Genomic DNA, 24372 nt, shown 5'->3' on the forward strand with positions numbered 1-24372 from the left:
ATGTCAAAACAGAAAATGTTTTTTATAATTATGCGCCCGGATCGATAGATCCGGGCGTATATTGTTTTTGTCATGTCTGTTTAGCTGTTTGTCTCTCTGTCTGTTGTCAACTTTAACCTTGGCCATAACTTTCGAACCATGAGAGATAGAGACTTTATATTTGGTATGCATACTCCACTAATTAAGCTCTTTCAAATGACACCTAGATCAATAACCTTGTGACCTTGACTGTGACCTATATGCTAAAAATAGTTTTTTCGAACTTTCACCATAACCTTTGAACCATAGGAGATTGAGACTTCATATTTCGTATGCCTACTCCACTAATTAAGTTCTTTCAAATGGCACTTAAGTCAATGACCTTGTGTCCTTGACTGTGACCTATATGCTACAAAAGCTTTTCGAACTTTGTTGCCGTCGGGCGCATAGTGTTTCACAAACACATCTTGTTAATCATCAAATGCATCAAAATTGTATGTACATGTAATACTTATACAAAGTTATGTAGTTCTTTAATCATGCATTTTTCGAAAGGTAGTAGGTGTTGGGGGGTTACATATGTAGGGGCGGGGCGGGATAAAGACACATATAATCATCCATAAATATAAGTTTGTTCATCTTCAGATCTTTATTTAGGAACAATTGTGGAACTATTAATTGATTGAAAAATGAGTCGAGTAATCCTTGTTATCTTCTGTGTATTGTTTCAAGCCTGTAGTGTTGTAAAACGTCAGCATAATAATTTACTAAACGCATACATGTCATTTTAAAAAGAGAACTGGATGGTTGTAGCGATTGCTAGGATATTATTGATATCCTGGAGAGATGTATATAAAAGTATACAATAATGATCTTTTTAAGCTAAAATGTATGAAATTTTTTTTTTGTCAAATGATAATTGACAGCTTAAGATATTATATTTTTAAAAAAAAATTAAGTAAAATCCGATAGTAAATTTTTTGACTCCTCACGCGCCTTAAGTATACGAATATTTAAGGAATAACTGTCTTATTTTTCGATTACATGAAGGCGTTTATGCATAAAATTATCACACAAGCCAATCGATTGATCATCGTCATGAAATTGAAAAATCTGACAGTTATTCCTTATATTTACATGCTTTGATTCCGCCAATCCACGTGCTCCAAGCCCTGCCTAGCTGTTTGTTCCGCCCTGCACGTGTTTTTTTTTTTTTTGGAACCGCCAATACATTGATGGGGAAATAAAGTACATTTACAATTTGTAATTTTATCTCGGACTTATCCAAAAAAATCTAAAGAGCTTTATTTATTTATTTATAAAAATCATGCAACATTGTTTTTAATTTCTTTGTATGACATATGTAATATAAAATATGAATGATACTAATTAGAAGTTGTTTCAATTTTAGACGGGCATTAATATTTTTTATCGTCATCTTCCGTACGCAACGAAATCTGAATTGGATGGCATAATAACGTATTTTAAGTGTTTTTATTTGTTTACCCCAAAAGATACTCTGGGAAGCAATTCTCAGTACACATTAGATCTTTCTTTGTGCATTAGATCAGAATTAGAATTTCAAATTCCATTTATGTTTTCCCGTTAAGTTGATGTCTAACAAATGCAATGTTTAGTTCAAGATATTGAAACGTGTAAAATATTATTAAAATACTGATAACTATAATTTTGCTTATCATATTTTTAGAGTTTCTTCTCTTTACATTGACTTGACAAAAAAATCTATCGTACTTTAATTACAAGTAGGTGTTCCAAATCACAATTTAATATAAAGATTTTAATAAAATTCCATCAGGTATTCTTCTTTGGTGCTCATTATGTATACTTTTAGACAGAATTCTTATTTGAGAATTATTTATTCATGCTTGAAATAGGGAGATACCGAAGTATAACAAGCTCATATGCCAATTGAAAGAATACAAATGGAATGAATTATTGAATAAAATTTTGAACAGTCAGTACCATAGGGCTTGCGGGCTTCACGTGTGGATTTATTGTGACAACACGTTCTATGGATATAAATATTTTTGCCTCCACCTTAAAGTTTTAACAGTAAGTGGTAGGGCTTACATTTACTGTCTCATAGATATATTCCTGGTGACAAGACCAACCTTTGAATACCAACAAATCAACCCTTTGACATTGGACTTTGGCCTACTTTTGAAAAACGTGAACGAACCTTGGCTATAACTTTTGAACAATTGATGCTATGGCTTTCATACATCGTGTCATGCAAGTAGAATTTTTAACGAGACGCCAATATGGCGATTTTTCTTTAAAAATATATGCATTAAAGTTTCAATATTGAAGTTTAAGACAGAAGCTTTAGCAGTCAAAAGTTGTATACTATTTACCCAAGGCTTATTGTAAGACTATGACTTCACTTACATATCTATGTAAAGTTAAAAGGACGGACTTCGAAGATCTCCAGCACTATTGTCAATGCTACCTTATGGAAAGGTCGTGCCTAGTTCTGTATCTGTATTGTTACGTCACAGGATCCCGTAGGGCTTTAACGTGACGGACGTAGGGCTATAACGTGACCTAATCCAGTATTCTTATCGTTTTACACGGGAGGATGTACCCGATATAAGTTAGCGTGATGGTTACTCTTTTCTAGAACGCCAACTTTCAGAAAATGGGCAGATAAATTTGCGTGCCTGTAGCTGCTTACTCTATTGTTACATGTAATTTGAATTCTATGCGCCGATATTCTTTTATTCAGTGAACCCTCGGTTTTGCTAAATATAAATTAATATACCCAAAAGGGCACTTTACATACATGTTAACCTATTGTGATGAAAAAGAGGGAGATTCAGACCTCAAAAGCGGTAGCATTGCGCGCGTGTTGTTTAACGCTTGGATTATCGATATCTTTCATGTAATATACATGTATATTATAAGCCTTAAATGAAATCAGGTACCTACACTAATTAATCTTAAATATCAACAGCAAAGAAGAAGACAGAAACACCTTAAGTTTGACATAAATTGTACAAATTCAAATATTTTTCATGCCCATCATTTTGCTTGGATTGGCTACTTTACTTAGCCTTGTGAAGAGTGATCTTTGCTGATTTAGCCTAGAAGCAATAATTCAAAATATTCATTCAGTTTTTAAACAAAACAAATGATAAAATGGTTTAATCTAGATCTAAAAAAAAGTTCCTATCTTTCGTTATATAAATCAGATTTCCCGCGATGATCGAAAACGAAAGTAGAGAGAGATGTGCATGCAACATGGCTTGGTCAATCGAGTGATTTCTATTGACTTTATTGATAAAGTTGTGAGCTTCTGTGCTTATAAAGACGATGGCAAATGTTTTCTTCTAATTCTTAAAAGCTGTATCTCCTTTTTCATGGCAGGGATGGTGATTAATTTATCGTAACCAACGTAATCACTGGTAGTCTTGTGTTGTTGTCGTTGTCAAATCCGTGCTTGAAATCTATGTACAAAAAAGCGTTTGTATGATTCCGAGTCAAATCACGCGATATCTAGCGAGATTTTATGAGAGTGGCTTCAAAAATGGATACCCAAGCGAACCAAAAATACTTTAGACGAAGCTTTTGTAGAAAAGCGGTAGATTTCTGCATTAAATCGGTAGGCGGGAGATGGAATGAAAAAGCGGTAGACTCCCGCCTAAATCGGGAGAGTTAACATGTATGCACTTTATATTCCGTATACATCATTAGAAGATTTGTATTTAAGATTTTTATAAGTTTTGGTACAGAAGCTTGGTCCAGTAACATAACAAGAACAACAACAACAGCTTATAATCAAAACATCGTAGGTTTAACCGTATTTGGACGAACTTTGATGAGAACCATTTCTCATCTTGTCAAAGTATTCCTATGTACTACGAATTCAAACAATTTTTTTCAATACTCAGAAATAGCAATTTTAACTGTTTATTTCTATGTAACTTAATAAAATACCACCAAACATAAGAAGACGAATTTGTTTGTAAACAAGACAGATGAAAGGAAACAACACAAAATGAATCGAGGATATATGATTGAAAATGTCCGACGTCCTACATCATACTGTTGGTATCCTGAGGGTGCTTTGCATATCTTTCTGATTTATAGTACGCCGCTAGCTTTGGTCGAGCTTCCATCCGCGCCTTAAATGCCTTTAAGAGGGGACAATAATCAGCAGATTCATACGCCTTAGAATAGGACGATTCACATCCGCGGAGGCACTGAAGTAGTGCCAGGTCTACATACGTCACTTCCGCTCCAAAACAGAAACTGAAATAAAATTGTAATTGGTAATTTTTCAGTTGAAGAGAAAATTTCAGAAATATACAGTCGACAAGGATATTATTTAATATTACAAGGTATTCTTTGCTGTTGAAAGAATGTAACTTATATTTAGTATAATGAGATCAGATATTGTAATACATGTATTAGTATACATGTATCGACTTATCCACAAAGAAAACCATGCTGAAGAAAGATAAAAAGCAACCAAAAAATAAAAACTACTGATGATCAAATTGGCATGGAAAATAATAAGCCATTTATATTGGTGTTGAACGTTAAATATTAATATTAATTCTCATATCAATGACTGACATATTGCAGTGTCCATTGAGAAAGTCAATCCCTAAAAAGTTTAAAAACAGTCACTTTAAGAAGGAACATACAGGAACATTTATGTTTAAACGGTGAATGTATGAAAATTTTTACGACGTTTAATAAAGATATATACACTAGTAGTACCATGCAAACTCTGCTATTCTTAAAAAAAACCCATTACATGTACATACATAGTTTTATAACCAATACTTCAATCGACGAAAAAGAATACGTATAGCATTTTTAGCAGAAACGTACCCTTGACCACCCTTATTAAACTTCAGAACAGCTTCAAAATGTTTCAGCCATTTTGGCAGCCTCTCTTTGACAAACCAATCAATGTAAGGCTGTGTTTCTTCCTTCTGGTCGTGATAAGAACCAACCCAGTGTTTGCCGTGAAAAGCCAGACGCCCTAGGAAAATAAGGAATGTACAATCAATTTTCTGCATACATTTTGCATAATTATGTAAGACTGAGAACACTCTTTACACTACACACTGAAGAGTTCTAATTCTTTGTGGGTTTTTAATGAGATAAACCTAGAAAGATTATGCGTATTTTAGAATATTTCTCATACAATCTTGTTGCTAATGGAATTTTTTTTCATATTTAAGCTCTAAGAAATCAAATATTACTTCAATATAATTTCAATCAGAACGATATCAAGGGAGTCTTTAACTCAGGTGAGATAATATATACTTACCTTCTGCCACAAAGTCATGTATGGTGATGTTCACTTGTTCCGCTTGCAACTTTTCCTCTTCCAATTTAGGAACAAGTCCAAATTGTTCTCCGAGGTATTTACAAATTACTGGCGTCTGTCCCAGGTGGAAATTACCTAGATAAACAGAAAATGGGCATATTTGAATATAAATTAAAAGTATTTACTGATTATTACATTTAACCATTTGCGACAATGTGCAAGTGATACCGGTTTACATTGTAGTCTTCCCATACGAGTTAATCAAAAAAATAACTGAATTTTCCTTCATGACGTCTGAGTAATATATCTGGAAAATCAAGAAAAGTGAGTAGTTCCTTTCAAAAATGGCTAGGCCATTTTCATGAATTTCCACAGACTATTAGTTTGTTTAGGGGAAAATGACAAACTATTGACCGAACATAGTTTGAAACTCAAGGTAAAATTTATGTTTCTTATATCTGCAAAGTATTACAAAAAAGTGATGAAACATTTTAAAACATATCTAGTTACTCTAGATACATTAAAAATCATTGTTCTGACTAGTAGATCACACAATTTATGGTCTTTTCGTAAATATATATAAAATTTAATGATCATTGAAGAATAACTGGAAAAAAAGTACTGTGTTTATTTAGTCCGTGTATATGCATATTTTGCCAAGTAGAATTTAACAGTACAGACCTCTTCTAAGAACAGGCGGGTGCAGCACAGGAAAACCCCCAATACCATTCTGCATGATGGTTTCTCGGACCTCCTCGTGTGTTTTCATCGGCTCTGTGTATGACACACCTGCTTCCTCAAAAACCAGACGAATAAATTCTGCCCTCCCGGCAAACGGGACATTGTAGTACAGAATCTCCCAATCACCCATCTTAAATGAATGAATGAGTTCAGTAATTTCTCATTACATCTAAAATACACATGTTATGTAGTCACGGGTTTATAATTTGTATGTTCACGACATAGTAAATGATTTCATTACTCAAAATGCTTGAATCAATTCCTTCAGGGAAGCAAAAATTCTGATGTTCTAATTCATGTTCTGATTTCTGACCTCACATATACGGATCCATGCAGTTTTAAACTGAGGCAGTCCTTGAACATATAAACATGGTCACCGTGCAAACACATGGAAATTATTTTTTTTTTTTAAAAGTCTGCCATATCTGTCAGTTTGATATTCATTTTGGGTGTTCTACTGTGTATAGACGAAGAAGGCAACTAAATAAACAAGCATAAAACACGGACCTCCTGAAATTCCAGAGACGGGTTTACGTCATCGTGCCTATAGGAGAAGTAAACATTCCCTGTTGGCTGGTCACTTCTGCAGTGAGAGCTCTATGTATTTATCAGATATACGGATCACCTGTAGTCAATTTCAGTCCAAGAAAAAAAAACCCACAAAACAAACATACAAGAAATTGATTTGAAACAAGTTACAAAAATAGGTCATATTTGCTAATAAGGTCATTATAACAATCATAAAATTTACAAAATGCGAGGCGCGGTTTAAATTCCTGTACATGTAACACTTGCTCTTGATTATCAGATGGAGATGCGGGCGATACCGGAATATTAGGACGTATGTATACATGCAAATAAGGAAAGTTGACGATGGAAAAGTTGAAATCTAACTTTTCAATACCATATATAGATATTAGTTAGAGAAGGAATTCTTGTCTGGTTTCTCACTGTATGACATATTCAAAGTATATTTGTTTATACATGTATTTCTATGGGGCGCCGTTTTAATATTTTTAAGGTATTTTTTGATATCAAGAATTCGAATTTCTGATATCAGAAATTCATTTTTTGATATCAAGAATTCGAATTTCTGATATCAAAAAATCTTCGGGATTTTATGATATCAAAAATTCGAATTTTTTATATCAAAAATTCGAATTCTTGATATCAAAAAATATAAGCCATTTTCTGATATCAAAAATTTGAATTTCTGACATCAAGAAATTATTTTCTGATATCAGAAAATGATTTTTTGATATCAGAAATTCAAATTGATTTCTTGATATCACAAAATACATTTTTGATATCATAAAATAAACTAGAAAACTGACCAGTCAGCAAGGGCCCCGCTGAGGGGTATGAAGATAAGGGTGCAGCTCATATAGGGAGGATTTTACTTGATTACATTTTCAAAAAAACAATATGAAGAATATAAACAACTACTGTATTTTTAAAATTTCAAGATAATTCCTGAATGTCCAAAAACCTGTAGATAATGACCTAGCTTGTATTTACATAAAATAGGAAAAACCTCATGTCTATATAAAAACTCAATTAAATGTGTATTTAAAAAAAATTAAGCAGGTGTTTTCTAAATGCAAGCTTTCACTGAATGCAAATATCACCCAGGGTTGACCTCAACTTCAAAACAGATCAGTTGCAGACAAAGGTGTTCATTAATATTCATGTGACAGATACATGTAAAGATAAGCCCCTGAATTTTCTGCAGCAAGCAAGATAATTAATCCCAGGGGATTAATTGTACTGCTCTCTTGTCCTTTTCTTCTAAATTTACAATAAAAACTTTTTTTCAGCAACGACAGAATGGGGTTATTATCTCATTACATGTTAAAATTAACAACTTTAAGGCAGCAAAAAAAAATAAAATAAATAAATAAATAATAATAATAATAAAATGATAATAATAAAGGATATCTTAATCTATATCTTGTTTTTTGAATTCAATAAAATCATAACCAAAATAAAGCATGAACAATATTAAAATCCATATTTCAGAGAATGTACACATCATTCAAAATTGACCTTAAGTTCAAAACAAACTTCATTTGCAGACAGAGGCAGTGTAGTAATTAATCTCAATGTGACAGATAAAGATAATGCTAAGGATTTACTTCAAGTGGTTAATTAATCCCAAAGGACAAACTGCACAGCCTTCACAGTTTACAATGGTAACATTCTCAGGAGTTATCTCTCTTTTCCCATTCATTCTTATGCATAGTCAGGAATCTACCCCACCACCCCAGCTCCAAACCAGAAGACATAGAGAACCGAACCAAACTTAGCATCAAAATATGTCTTTCTGCCTATTGAACTACCATACCAAATTTGAACTTAATTTGGCAACAATAAAAAAAGTTATTAGAAAAAAACAGAAAATTTGTGGACGGAAGAATGACAGACGGACAGACAGACAGACGGACAGACAGAGTGATTACTATAGGGCACCCGCAAATCCTTGCGGGGCCCTAATAAAATGGCGAAGAATTTTCACATAAATAACGAATACTCCCTTGAACTGTAGAAAATCCCGAACTTCAGTGCCAGATTTGCTTTCTACTGAAATTTGTTGATTTCATACTTTAAGAATATTTTTTTAATGAAAGAATTTAATAAGTGTTCTCGATATTTTTTAGCTGTATTTATCATACTTTTTGGGTTAAATCTTAGTAAATAATCTAGGTATGCTTTAGGCCGGGCTTAGACTGAGCATTTAATTCTCTGTAACATGTTTTAATAGCAGCCATTAGCCTCTCCTATTGCATATTTGTGTAATCGTGTAATCGTGTGATTGTGTAATTCGTGATGTCAGAAAATACAAGTTATTTTATGATATCCAGAATTTGAATGCTTGATATCGAAAAATTGAATTTCTTGAAATCAAGAATTCTTAATTCGTTTTTGATGTCAGAAAATGATTTTCTGATATCAAATTTTCAATTTCTTGATATCAAAAAAACATTTTCTGATATCAAAAAATCGATTTTTGATATCAGAAAATAAACAAGATATTTTGATATCAAACATTCGAATTTCTGATATCAGAAAATAATTTTTTTGATATCAAGAATTTGTATTGTTGATATCAGAAAATGATTTTCTGATATCAGAAAATCTATTTTTTGATATCAAAAAATATTTTTTTGATATCAAGAATTCGATTGATTGATATCAAGAATTTCTTTTTTTTATGTAAAAAAATACCTCAAAAATATTAAAACGGTCTCTCATTTATTTCGTACACATTTAGATGTAAGAGATATAAAAGATAATATTTTTCTGCTTTCCTCACAATTGTAGAACTTTAGATAAAAATCATTATGGTTAAATGAGTTTGAAATCTAGCAGGGACTATATATTGTGATACTGTCTTCTTGATTCTATGAATATGTTATAAATATTTAAATACAAGAAATATGAGATGGATCCCTTTATAACCAAATAACATACTTACAATGTAGATCTAATTAGGCATTATATGTGCGTATTTGTCCACACGCAACTCAGATACAAAATTCTTGAACTTACCTTGACCAGATTAAAATTACATGTAATTCCGATCCATTACTCAAAATGCTTGAATTAAAACTTTCAGGGAAACAAAAATTCTGATGTTCTAATTCATGTTCTGATTTCTGAACTCGCATAGATTCAGGCAGTTTTAAGGACATATGCAAGATACCTTACCTACTGATAATTTTTCACGATATTCTTAATTTAAGATTATAGTGCCATCAGATGTTCATAGACAAAAAAATCAGCATGCATTACCAGAGGGTTTTTGGAAGATATTATGAAAATTTTTGCATTATTCAAAGAAAAATATACAAAAATTACGAATCATAAATTTAAGATTTTTTTTCCATCAAAATTTGTTTAAGAAAAGGTGTACAAATCCATACATAGACATTAAAAGTATTGCACAAAGGTCCTTCATTTAGTGGAACTCTTTAACTCCAGGGAAGAGCCCAATAAAGTTCAAACTACGTTTCATATGACCTTAAACTAAAGCAGTATTTGAACATGTAAAGAATCAGTTAGTAAAGTAAATAAAAGATAAATGGTTCTAATTAAAACTATAATATTTTTAATGCATAGATTCCTTGTTATTGGTTACATGTACCACGCAAACACGTCTACTAGAAACTCTGAAAAATAGACGCTAAACATGCTTAACTCGGCATTATACGTTTGTATGTCTTCACGCTGATCAGATACAAAATTCTTGAACTTACCTTGGACGAATGAAAAATTATTTCCTGGAAAAATCTCGTTTCAAGATGATAACCCAATGAAAGAACTGATATTTTAGAAGAACGTTGAGAGAAATATCTTACAGTTGATAGCTTAAAAACGCTAAAAGTAGACAGCGGTGTTTTTGAACATATATATACATGTATACCTGTATACCCTACTTTCCGTTCAACTTTGTTTACATAGGAGTATGGCCACCAGTTATGTACATAATGTTGAGACGAAATATATTTACTGACTGATTATGAGTTTATTATTATTATTTCATAATTGATGGATACCATCCCCCCAACAAGTTTTCCCCGTCTTTTTATATATTAACTTATCTGTTAAAAAAGAGGACAAGCTATTTTCCCCAAAAAATATCTTGACAATACAGACATGTGACAAAAATATGTAAATATATCAAAGTGAAAGTAGAATTTGTGAACTCGTGTCGGTAAACCCAGCAGCGATAAAGTGTATCAGGTGACAGTGAAAATGTCGTGTGGTTACAGAAACAGATGAAATTATAAGAAACTTAAACAGATCACTTTTAAGGTATTAAAATTTATTTCTTCTTGATTGCATGCAACTTGATCAGTAGATTTTGTGTACACTTTAATCGAACATGAAACTTTTTGATCTACTCATATTAATTTAGATAGAATTCTCTATCGTTAAAATGATAAATGTCTTACGGACCCGGTGCGTTCCGTGTATTCACAATGTAGCAAAATAAACACGGGCGATAACTCGTACTCAGTGCATTTACTAGGAACAATCCAGAGAGTTCCGAATGCAAACTTTGAAGCGAGAAAAAACGTTGAGAGAATTAGTTGAATTTTCGTCTTTATTTGGATTATATTTTAGGTTTAAAGGCATACGCAACCTCAAAAAGGTTTGTTACAATTAATTTGGAAGTTATTTCGAGTGCAAATACTTTTGTATTCTTCAAATTCGTTTCGGAGCGATTCTGCAATGTTTTGCTACATTGCGAGTATATGGGTGGTATTCTAACTGTGGTGACTAATATTAATTATTTACAAGTTGATTGATCGCTTCTAAGCTTTAGAAATGTTTAAATCAATCAATCAGTCCTCGCAAATAAACCATTTTTAAAGATAGTTCCCCGTAAATCCTTTGCTTTGAACCTGATGAAATCTGTTTAACTGAGCAGAACCTTTTATATTTTTTTTCCAACAGCTATTTAAGTGTGAAACAAAGACAAAAATGTATCGGTATCTAGCTATAGTATTTATTAAATAAGTTTTTCATCAAAATAAAGCAAACACATATCTGATCTAGATACACAAAACATTTAAAATATTATAAAATGTGAAAGAACAAGGTACAGTTTCAATACAAATTTAGCCCTATATTTTTCTAAACTATGAAAGTGATATAAGAAATAAAATTCATTCGTTCTGAATCATTGGAATTCCTTGCAGTAAGAAAACACTTGTCAAATCTTTTTTCTCATATGACCTTTTTATACTAAAAGTGACATCATTAGTTTGTGCATTTTCCCGTATTTTCTTTAAAAGTTGCAGAAAACATCAATTTTCAGTGGATTTAAAAATATATTCTGCATGCATCGCCTAAATGTTTTTTTTTTTGATTTGTGATTTTCAAAGCAATTTACATAAAATATTCAAAAGCTGAAATGGGCGACATTGGCAGACACTATTTTTCGAAAGTAAAATAAGCACAGAAATGAGTCATTCTGAGGGTTTTCTGCATTAAACTAAGAAATGTTCAAAATTGATCACGTAATATTTCAAGAATAGTCCTCAGTCATACAATATTCTTAAACGATTTATCATATTCTACTCAACTCTTGTATAAGCCAATTTCTAACTCTTTTAAAACATTAAATTTTTAGAGCAAAATAAAGCCCAAACCATACCTTCTCCTTCTATGAAACAGTAAATATATCTAAGATTGACCTTTTCTGACTGATTGGCTAAGACCCAACTCTTAAATTCCGGAAAGCAATTTTTTATGCACTCCCCAAAACGGATTTCAAATACATGTATTCACGATAGGTGTTTATTTATTATTTTTTTTTTACAATCTTATCCAACCATGAATTTGATCGGTCCAAATTTCATAATCCTGAGTCGAAAAAATGGTCAACAAATATTACTTTAAAGTTGGCAATGGTAGACTAAAGGGCTTATAGTGAGAAACGTTAAGGTAAGATAGTGCATTGAAGACATACGAAGTAAACTAACGCGAATTAATTAAAATTCTACTTCTACGGCCAGGCGTCAGTAAGGTATTATGACGTCATTTGCAATTCACGTCACTTTATGCAGGAGCAGATGCATTTGAATTAATGTTACAGTGTCTGTACACACATTTAAGTGATTAACACAATTTTCCTTAGAATTTCTCTCAAAAATAGCACAAATACTTCAAGCCCACCACGGACATGTGGCAATTGACCTAATGCCCTGTTCACACGGAGAGTTTAATTCGCAGTAAATTAATGCGAAGTAAACTAATGCGAATTAAAATAATGCGAAATTATGCCCTGTTCACACGGAGAGTTTAATTCGAATTAAACGTAAAGTTACTGCGAATTAGCTTCGCTTAGCGTTCACACGGAGAATTTAATGCGAATTATTTTAATTCGAATTAATTTACTGCGCATTAAATTACTTCGCATTAGCTCCGTGTGAACGCTAAGCGAAGCTAATTCGAATTAAATTTTGACGCATGCGTAAGGCCAGAATTAAGTCACAGGATACGTGTTGGTGGTTATATATAGGTATTTGTGCTATATTTGGTTCAAAAATTGAGGGAATGTATGTTAATCACTAAAATCAATGAATACCTGTAGCCACTACATGGTGTATCAAAGGATGGCTCTGCATACATGACGTGATTTACAAATGACGTCATAATAGACTTACTGACGCCTGACTGTAGAAGAAATTTTTTTAATTCGCATTAGTTTACTTCGCATTAGCTGTCGTGTGAACGCAATTTAATTCGCATTAATTTGATTCGCATTAGTTTACTTCGCATTAATTTACTGCAAATTAAATTCGTCGTGTGAACAGGGCATTAAATTGCGTTCACACGATTTTATTTCTGCAGTCAGGCTTTAGTGAGGCGATTATGACGTCATTTACAAATCACGTCACCTTATGCAGAAGCAGATCCATTTGATATAATGTCAAAGTGTCTGTATACACATTTTAGTGATAAACACAATTTTCCTTAGTTTTTCACTCAAAAATAGCACAACTATCTGTAGATGACCACCGACATGTGACATTTGACTTTATTTTGCCATTACGCATGCGTCAGCTGAATTTAATTAAGAAATAAATCACAAGTTTATAAACTTCAATGGGAATTGAAATGGGTCGGTCACGTGATCAAATCCTGTGAAGGCCGAAGGCCTTCTCAGAAGATTTGATCACGTACCGACCCACTTCAATTCCCATTGAAGTTTATAAACTTGTTATTTATTACTTATATATACATTTGAGATGGACAAATAAATATTAAATTAAATATATTCAGATATAAATATTGCACTAACCGGTCGCCGTAGATTTCCGTCAAAAGTACGCAAGGTGTAAATCGGCTTGAAAGGCGGTTACGCTTCGAATTGGTCAGGCTAAGAATTCTATATCGAAGGGAATATTTTGTTAAAGGCTACTTGTGTTCAGTAATTGTGAATAGATTTTTGTCTGGGAATATTTTTATTTGTGAAAATTGATCATTAATGCTGAAAAGACACAGGAAACACGTCCGAGAATGATAAAAAGTTGGAGGAATTTCGGTCGCTTGAAAGGGATAGATAGATTGAGACAATTGTCCGAGCCAGTTAATTTGCAATCAAGTATTAATTTTGATCAAAAACATTTTTATCTACGATTTCAGTAACTAGAGGTATATCTATGATATTAAGACGGAGACACTGGCGACAGTTTACATTGAAGTACGACAGCGCCGATTGAGGTGTATCTCAGCTGTTCGTGGCGTGATTGCAATGCTTTGATATTTTCCAATAGATTTACACATTTATCGTGAGTAGAATTTAATGAAAAAATTTAGTTTTAGCCTATATCATGAAGATTTAACTTAAGGTCTAACAAAAATAAGGATAAACTAAAAAGTTAGAGACTGTGCAGTTGACAAAAGTGACATACAACGTGTAAACAAAGGCTAGATTCTATCGGTATATTCTCTATGTACACAGGTTAAATCGATCGCCAAAAATGTATGAAGTATTTGATCACGTTGTAAATACAACTTGCTTATTTTGTTCATCTTTAAACATGAAAAGCAAGTCATTTTTATAAGTAACGATAGATATTATTGCGCCGTGTGATTCGGCCATGTATTGACCTTTGACCTCCGACAAACTTCATACATGTACAGAATTGAAGTTATTTTCTCTCTGTATGTTTATATAGTGGAAAGATACCACAAATGTATATATTTTGAATTAGCTTCGCTTAGCGTTCACACGGAGCTAATGCGAAGTAATTTAATGCGCAGTAAACTAATTCGAATTAAACTAATTCGCATTAAACTCTCCGTGTGAACACTAAGCGAAGCTAATTCGCAGTAACTTTACGTTTAATTCGAATTAAACTCTCCGTGTTAATAGGGCATAATTTTGCCATTACGCATGCCTCAAAATTTAATTCGAATTAGCTTTGCTTAGCGTTCACACGAAGCTAATGCGAAGTAATTAAATGCGCAGTAAACTAATTCGAATTAAACTAATTAGTATTATGCCCTGTTCACACGGAGAGTTTAATTTGCAGTAAATTAATGCGAAGTAAACTAATTCGAATCAAACTAATGCGAATTAAATTGCGTTCACACGACAGCTAATGCGAAGTAAAGTAATTCGAATTAAAATTTTACTTCTGCAGCCCGGCGTCAGCACGGCTATTATGACGTCATTTGCAAATCACGTCACCTTATGCAGAAGCAGATCCATTTGACATAATGGCAAAGTGTCTGTATACACATTTTAATGATTAACCAAATTTTCTTTAGTTTTTCACTCAAAAATAGCACAAGTACTTATAGCTGACCACCGACAAGTGGCATCTGACTAAATTTTGCCATTACGCATGCGTCAGAATTTAATTTGAATTAGCTTCGCTTAGCGTTCACACGGAGCTAATGCGAAGTAATTTAATGCGCAGTAAACTAATTCGAATTAAACTAATTTGCATTAAATTCTCCGTGTGAACGCTAAGCGAAGCTAATTCGCAGTAACTTTACGTTTAATTCGTATAAAACTCTCCGTGTGAACAGGGCATTAAATTCTCCGTTTGAACGCTAAGCGAAGCTAATTCGCAGTAAATTTACGTTTAATTCGAATTAAACTCTCCATGTGAACAGGGCATTAATGGGCAGTAAACTAATTCGAATTAAACTAATTCGCATTAAATTATCCGTGTGAACGCTAAGCGAAGCTAATTCACAGTAACTTTACGTTTAATTCGAATTAAACTCTCCGTGTGAACAGGGCATTAAATTTCTTTTTTCCAAATTTATAGAAAATACCAGCTAAAACCTCCCGGTAATGTATGCTTATGTAATGTGTTACAACATCTTACAAGGTACGATGATTTTAAATTGAGAATATCTTCATCATTATCAGTGTACATGTACGTTGCGTACACTATATGTCATTAAAGTCCATACGCTCCCCTGCAAAGAATTTTTCTGGCCCTTGCAGAGATAGATTTTCTGATATATTCTGGCGTGTTTCTCCGGTTTCATGCAAATCGCGAAATTAGGAATTGATGCTTACGTCTCGGGTTCGAATCCAACTGTAGATGTGGAGGCCGGTGCTTCGGAGTAGGAACTTTTGGACAATTTGAGATATATTACCAAAATTAGCAGCTTAAAAATTGACGACTTTTCAACTTTATAGACAACCATTCCCCACGATAAAATAAGGTCCAGACTTTTTGATATCATTGACAGCTGCTTTTTCAATAAAAATGAAACTCGGAAATTTACTTACCTTGTCATTAGTCATTTGCAAAATTATTTAGTAAAAAACATTCTGATTGTACACACAAGTACTCTGAAGTCGACATTAAAAAGATACTTGAGTTGACAATACCTATGTGATTTTTGGAGACCAGGTCTTCCTAGAATCTGTTGGAATTTCCATGGGTACCAATTGCGCCCCGTTATTAGCAGACCTATTTTTGTATTCATATGAAGCAGAATTTGTGCAAAATCTTGAAAATAAGAAAACACTTGCTGTGGCCTTTAACTCGAAACTTATATCTATCGACCACGTATTGTCAATTAAACGTTTAATTTCCATTCTTATTTCGATACCATGTATCCCGGAGATCTTGAAATAAAAGACGCTACAGAGTCTGAAACATCTGTTTCATATTGGATTATTTTACTTGAAAAAGACGTTAATGGTAATCTAAATACCAATGTCTTTAATAAATGTGATGGCTTTAACTTTTCTGTCGTCAACTTCCCTTACTTCTACAGCAATATACCTTCATCACCTGTATACAGAGTTTATGTATCTCAGTTGATTCGATACGGAAGAGTATGTTCCACGTATGAACATTGTCTAAAACGAGGTGATAAAACAAGAATATCAACAGTCTCTTTTCAAGTCATCATTTCTTAAGTTCTATGGTTGATACAATGACATTGTCAGCAAATACATTTTATCATTGAGTCAATGCTGACTGACGTTTTATCAAACTAATTGTTAGTCCATTATTTATACACTGAATTGACGGCGGTTTTTCCGTTATTTCCCAATCCCTCCCTGCTAAATGGCCCTGAGTGCAGATTAGGACAAAAGTTTCACCTTTCCACCGCCAAGTGGTGGCGTCTCCGTATAAGTGAAAAATTCTCTAGAGGGAAGTTTAACAAGGCACAATCAATCAATCAATCATGCAAGATCGGAACAGCAGATTACAAGAATATGTCAATAGATACAGATAACAAAATGTAAAACAAAAAACATTATACTTCCGACAGACTGTTCTAAATGACTAAAGTTCTAAATGAATTGAATAGGAATCGAGCCGTGCAAAATTTACAAAATGTACATTACTAATGTAACTTTCAGAGTTGATTAATTTACAAAAAATATGATAACTATGATAATGAGTTTATTTATTTATAATTATTATTTGCTCTCATGCTGGGTACTACAGAAACCTTAACCTGGGATGTCTCAACGCAGTTAGAAATTCTGGAATATTGCAAAGGTATATAATAGGATTGATAAGAGAATTTACGTTTGCCAACAAATATAAAAATACAACTATGTTTTTGCTAACGGTTTGAACGTTCATTATGCTTTCAATTACGCGGATTATTACAACTGGTAGTGTTAATAAAAATAGGGCAATTAGTAAAATACTGATCAACTTAATAGATTTTATTATTTTTCTTCGTTTTGAATCATTGACATGTTCGGAAAAATTGGACGAAGCGTTTAGATAATGGTTTTTCAGATTGTAAATAGATAAACAATAAAATATAAGTGTTAGAGATAAGTACGTCGTAATTTGTACAGTATTAACCCATCCAAGAAGACCTATTTTTTCTCCAAATGCATTTCTGTAACTGCATGTATTACTAGAGTTGTATTTAGAAGGAGATACAAAGGCAAACACAATTGCCAAGTTAAAAATCCATCCTGTAATGAACACGAGATATTTCCGTTTTTTACCAAAAAGTTTTTCGTCTAAGCTATTTTCAGTAATGACAAGAAACCGATGAAAACTTATGCAAACAATTTGGAAAAAAGACATCAAAAAACATGAAATGCTAAGCACGGTTAACAAACACATAATTCAATGATGCTTGAATTCGTGAGTAAAGAGACACGAATACCATTGGAAAATGCACATATTCCTAAGATAAAATCGCTAAAAGAAAGACTCGATACGAAACAGAGATATGTGCTATCTCGTAATTTACGGTTTGTACCCGTAATAACCAAAACTAAACCATTGAAGGCCATAATCAGCAATCCAACTGATACAGTGCTTACAGGTACAAGCAGAGAGGAATACTGAATACCCTGTTCTGTTGTATTGGTCGGAATCGGTGTTGCATTGTCTGTCTTGCTCTTTTCTATCATATCTAATATTTTCGAGTCGTTCTTCAATTGTTCAACCTCTGAATGAAGAAACCAGTCTGATGTTACCATATCTTGAGGACCACTATCTGCCTCAGTTGTTGCTTCAGGCGGCTCTTTTGTTACATTTGTCATCACATGATCAGTTTCTGTTACATTCCCAAATACTTGTGCCGAAGAAATCATAGATGGCTTGCCCGGAACTATTTTCAATTGGAAAATGGCTGCTAAACATAAAATCTTAAGTAATTTCCGTCCAAAGCATATTTTTTCTTTCGTGTCTTTCTTTGTTGTCATTTTATTCCTCATGGTATCTAAAGTATAAAAGCATAGTAATTTATGTTGTCTTTAGAGGATATATACATGTTCACATTTATTTAATGATTATTTAAATCAAAATAAGCGAGAGTTTCTCCAGGAAAACTCCCAGGAAGTTCTATATTATATTATTTACTCTACTTGCTCAACATTTATATTTGTACATTTAGTTAGCACTGCGGCTTGAATAATGTATTGTGTATTTTCTTTCTAAAGAGCAATGTTTGGCACAAATATAAATGTAGCAGTTATGTAAAATAATGTCTGGATATTTAATCATTACTGCACTGGTCATTAACGGCCATTGAAGACATTTTACAAGAAAGCCACCAGAAATTTCAATTCTATTTTATATACATGCCATGCGAACTTTTATGGATTTCTTTATCATGGTTTATAGAAGAATAAAAAAATCTAAAATATCAAGAACAACAATTTAATGTTTTGAATAAAATATTTTGTTAAACTTTTGAAAACCCTGACTTTTAAATGACTAATTTTTAAAAAGTCTAATATCTTGTACCAATTGCGATAGTTTTAATTTCACGCTGCAAGAAATGAATTAAAAAATTTATATAAACATTTAAACGTTTTTAATGGGATGTTATACGATGGGTTTAATTTGAAAAATGACATATTGCATCGATTACGTCAAATGATGGGCGGGGCTTGTTATTGCTCGCTAATATTCGATGGACTTCTACAAAATTGCAGTGCGGGTAAACAAAATGTACATCATTACATGTCAAAATAAAAATTGAATGCTAAAAGTATAATTAAAAATTCATTTACTGAATTTTGCATAGCTATACTGGAAAAAATGCACATGTCTAATTTACTGTTTATTTAATCACTACCTCTAAAGTAGTTCTAACTATAGGATTTGGGTAAATTCATTAGTAAATCTAAAATTTTGGGGTAAAACTCACTACAGCTGTAGGGATCAATATGACACCCGCTCAACAACAAAACGTACTGTATTGTTTCACACTTGCAAACAAATTTGCCCCAGTCAATAAATATATGATGTTTATGCCATCGCTTTAAACACACTGATGACCCCGTATAGCAGCTTGTGGCGAATGTTGAATTCTCAAACCCTTAAGGCACACTTGTCAAACCAGGTACTTCAAAGATAAATAGTTTAATAGATCATGAGGTCAAAAGTTTTTTTACATTAACATTTTAATGCAGAGGAAAGTCTTTGTTACTAAATTTGCATGACTGCACACATTTTTGAAAGAAATATAAGGACAAGATTGTAAGAGTTGTAAAATTACTGTTAGTAAAAGTTATGAACAATATACGGTAATTTTTTTTGTTAAAAAGTGGGTCAACAAAAACATCAAATATTCATTTAGGTCAAAAAAAAGAAAAATTTCATACGTTTCAATTTTAAAAATTAATCATTTTTATACGAGTGGTGTTCGAGGGTTGTTCGAAAAATTCGCGGACTACTGTCATATATTTTTTATTTGACGCCATATGTTATCGAAATTTGGTAGAAATATATTAACAATAAATTCAAATAATTGGTAATAATTTTTTTTGAAAATATCACGATTTATTTAAAACGTATCCAGATTTAAAAATGGTAAAAATCGGATCGCGGAGCAGGTAAAAATTTAGTAAGTTACGAACAATACATCTAATAATGTCTGTAGTCGTATTCTCTACAAAATGGAGCAAAAAGCAAAAACAACATAGAAATTTAAATTAAGAATTGTTACATCAATTCGTATTTCAAATCATGGCTCAATAGAATGAAATCAACTTGAGAAGATAGGTAGTCTTTATGGAAAACGACATAAACGATGACGTTTTAGTATGTCTCGGAGCAGCAGTAAACGATGCAATTTTGTGTTTTACCCAGGGAAATTTTAAGTCATGAATAAACTCTTAAATTATCGGAGGAATAAGAATATATGTAACAAGCGAGTTGTGCATGTGTGTGCAAGTAGTACAGACAGTATTTGAGTGACAGAAGCTCTGTATTGGACGAGGACAATCTGTAAAGAAACGGTTTGTTTGATAAAATCTGAGCAGAAACTTTTTAAAAAGTTGGAACGTCAAGGAAAGACAAAGCCGCTTCAGAGTTGCTTAATATCCTGTGAAAGCAGAGTTAAGTAATAAAAGAAATTTACAAGAACCTGAACAAAGAAAATCATATAACGAAAACAATTCTTAAAAAATAAATTCCAAGTATTAGAAAGGGGTTTTTAATGATTGGGTATTGGATAATACTGTGTGAAATGTAAAGGGATGGTATTTTTTATAAATTTTTGACGCTATGCTTTGGGGTTACCGGTAGTTTGCCGTTAAGTGTGCTCTGCGGGTACAAAACATGTTGATATTAAAATTAATTAAGTTGATTTCTGTTAAATGGAATGGAATGAAACTTCACACATCAACAAAACATATATTTTTATACATTATGCTGTGCTTATTTTAAATTTTTAGTGCATAATATAACGAAGATTGACTTCGTCCACGTACTTTTTGAACAACCCTCGTATACTACTAATATTTTACACGGAGTTCTCTTTCTAAAGGAGATCAATATAGTTTTAAAATGGCCTCAATCCCCTAGCCCCCCTTATGCATATGGCAGTCATCAATTTGCGGGTCTCCAATGCCTCAAATACAACGAAAATTACAAACCCACCAAAATTAATGATTTCATTATATAGGATTCTGATTTCAGTCCTGCTTTTGCTTGAAGCATGGTCAACAATTTGATAGTCTGAAAAGCCATTTGTGGATAATAAAGAAATTTCGGTATTGGTTTGCTACTCAAAAACGAAGTATTGATTTCGTAATGCATATGTATATAACAATGTTAAGTCTTCTTACTTTCTTTGAAACTGATTCCCCGAAGCACTTCAATATGGAATACAATTAGCCTCTGGACTACTAAATGATGCAAGGTTTAATTAGCATATTTGTATCTTATACAGCTTTGCTTTTTTTTCAAAGAAAATTCTCAATTTCTATTCGTTTTACATGTACGCTGCGGATTTTTAAAACCATATTGAAATTTAAAAAATGTCAATATTGTGGTGTGCGCTTTCGTTTAACATAAACAATCATCGATTTTCAACATCAAAAACCTAATACCACAGAATTAGTTATTTTACTATTTTGTTTTTCAGTACAATATCTTATTAATATATGAATGTTAAAGCGATATCCGTTAGGAGTACTTATATCAAAGTTGACATGCATTTAACATCTTCGTAAGCCAAGGGTTTTTGATGCGCTGCTCTCCTCATAATCCACTGGCATACTGTGATGTGAAAAGACGGTTTTCTTTACGTGATCTCAAATTTTGAACAGGTACTCACAAATAAAGTCATCAACAGAAATAAATAAGTATTTAAATAGTGACAGTTTTTGAAGAATAATAAAAAAGAAGGTATTGTTTTTCTTTAATTTATACATGTATTTTGCTCATATCTTTAGATTTTGGATGAAACCATATCTTTTCATAGAATAACATGTGTTCGTTGTTAACTTGCGTTTTTCATTCCCGAGAGAAGAGAGTAAAAATATGCCCCGAACGCAGATATTGTCATTTATTCAAAAAAATACTGATTAGTCTAGCGGTGTCGATCGACTTCAATCACAACTTAAGAAAAAAACTTTTTTAACAACATGTCGATCGACTCCAATCACAAATTGAGAAAAAACTTTTTTAACAACCTCTGCCAAGGACTTATGAGAAAAGAAGCATATCAAAATCCCCTGGCTAGCGAGGATTGTTTAATTGATAAACTGAATTATTAATTCATTAATTGGAGTGTATTAGTCAGATGAATTATACGGAGAGAAAAAAAAGAGACTGTGCAGATTTACTCGCAGGGAATACTCACTCTTCCATGACAAATGACTCTACATCTGATTTTTTGTTATCTCTATATCTTTCATGCAATATAGTAATCTCTATAAATTTTATGCAATGTAAACATATGTCAGTGTTTTGAACGAGGAATATCAAATTAGATTTTACTTTGCTCTTTTGCACTTTTTTTCCCTCAGAATTGATAATGAATTTAAATCAAATGAAAATTTAAAAACAATATTTATTAATATATGTATTGTATTTTTTCGTTTGAGAAAGAATACCGTGTTCAAATCTAACATATACATGTACGACAACATAGTTGTAGTGACCTGACACATAAATTCTATCAATCTCAATAAAATTACCTCCAGAAAAGACAACAATCGACAGAAATCTTCAATCTGTGTGGAAAAGCACTATTGTCACCTTTTCTTCGTTGCTATCAGAACTCTAGATAATCTGACTTCCTCATCAATGTGTTCATATCAAAATGAAAAATGAGAGATTGATTTATATATAGCGAAATAACTTAGTAAATTATTCTTATTGGACCACAGATATTGATATCGATTAATAGCTGAAATGAGTGGAAATACTTATCTTGGCAATTTTATGCTATGAAATATTAATTCTCTAGATCTTAATCAACTAAAATGTTGATGGACACGGCGCTTTTTTGAATAAATTCATATATTTTTGAAAAAATTCATATAATTTTTAAACACATTTAAAACAGACGTAACTGGCAAATTAACATTCATACTTGAGTATACTAATAGACTAGTGTGTTTATAATCAAAGTAATTTTTGAACGTCTGGAAAAGGGGTGCTTTAAAAAACATTCTGTAAACTCAAAACAATGCTTAAACCAATATTTATTTAATATATATTAAAAATTAGAAAAATTAAGTGAGGCAGGGCATGTAATATTAGTTGCATAGTTTTTTAGTGACGGGGTAAGGGATGATACTTTGTTAGTAAATTTAGAACCTGGCGAGGCGGAACCGAGTAGGTATTAATGGAGAAATACAAGTAATAGCTAGAAAACAACATAGAAATAACAATAAAAAATGTGTGCATGTTTATCTGTATTATGTTTTAGAGGCCTTTGTTTTCTCTGTTCTCGATTTATATTGTTTCATTGTTCAGCAAACACAATCTATCATGAAGTCAAATGCTTACATACGTACTTAATACTTAAAGTTAAAACATTACTCCTCCATGGCATCTGATCCCACCTCTGATGTTTTGGAGGTCCATGTCAGCTCTGTTCCTTATTTTGTATTGTTTCATGGAGTTTTTTTTAATTGAATACTGTTGTTATCACCATACCTAATGTTTCAGACTTTAACTAAATGTAAAACCACATGGCTGTTATATGTCAAAATAAGATAAAAATGATGGAAATACAACCATGATAAAAATGATATGAGGATCTTATATATAAGACAACGGAGCCATTTTTTTCAGATAAAATTGAATTGGAGCACAAACAGATTACTGTAGCTGGGAAAAAATTACGAACATTTCTCATCCCGTTCAATCAACTTTTTGTACGAAAACATTGATCATAGCCAAAGTTGGTTTCCAACTTGATGCATGTTAAGCAAAATACTGCATATCAAAACCCATTCAATTGAAGCAAAGGTTATCTTCCAATTAAATGTCAAATATGATTTTTTTTATCTGAAGCTTAAAAAAATACACGGAATATTATTATAATTATATATATACATGTATAATTATATTATAATATATTGATAAGGAAACTCAAAATTAGTATGGTTCATAAACCTTTATCTATTC

General features: G+C 32.2%; 2 protein-coding genes across 4 annotated transcripts in view; one reads left to right on the plus strand and one right to left on the minus strand.

Moving 5' to 3' along the window:
- Positions 1 to 3893: 3893 nt before the first annotated feature.
- LOC134240039 (glutathione S-transferase P-like) lies at positions 3894 to 10525 on the minus strand. Of its 3 annotated transcripts, none has more exons than XM_062722155.1 (5): positions 10449 to 10525; positions 5966 to 6155; positions 5285 to 5419; positions 4840 to 4993; positions 3894 to 4251 (listed from the first exon to the last, which is right to left on the minus strand). In XM_062722155.1, the coding sequence occupies exons 2-5, from the start codon at positions 6153 to 6155 to the stop codon at positions 4035 to 4037; spliced, it is 696 nt and encodes a 231-aa protein (XP_062578139.1). In that variant the 5' UTR covers positions 10449 to 10525; the 3' UTR covers positions 3894 to 4034. The 3 variants fall into 3 exon arrangements, with proteins under 3 accessions (XP_062578139.1, XP_062578138.1, XP_062578140.1); XM_062722154.1 differs by lacking the exon at positions 10449 to 10525 and adding an exon at positions 10282 to 10395; XM_062722156.1 differs by lacking the exon at positions 10449 to 10525 and adding an exon at positions 9575 to 9596.
- A 206-nt stretch (positions 10526 to 10731) lies between these two features.
- LOC134240036 (uncharacterized) overlaps positions 10732 to 24372 on the plus strand; it is a 35042-nt gene continuing 21401 nt past the window's right edge. Inside the window, exon 1 of the mRNA XM_062722150.1 lies at positions 10732 to 10840. The gene's annotated coding sequence lies outside the window, so the exon portion shown is untranslated. The remainder of the gene's footprint in view (positions 10841 to 24372) is intronic.

This window comes from Saccostrea cucullata, unplaced genomic scaffold (assembly GCF_032062105.1).
Source record: "Saccostrea cucullata isolate Sc308-1 unplaced genomic scaffold, CSIRO_AGI_Scuc_v1 ctg982, whole genome shotgun sequence".
NCBI lineage: Eukaryota > Metazoa > Mollusca > Bivalvia > Ostreida > Ostreidae > Saccostrea > Saccostrea cuccullata.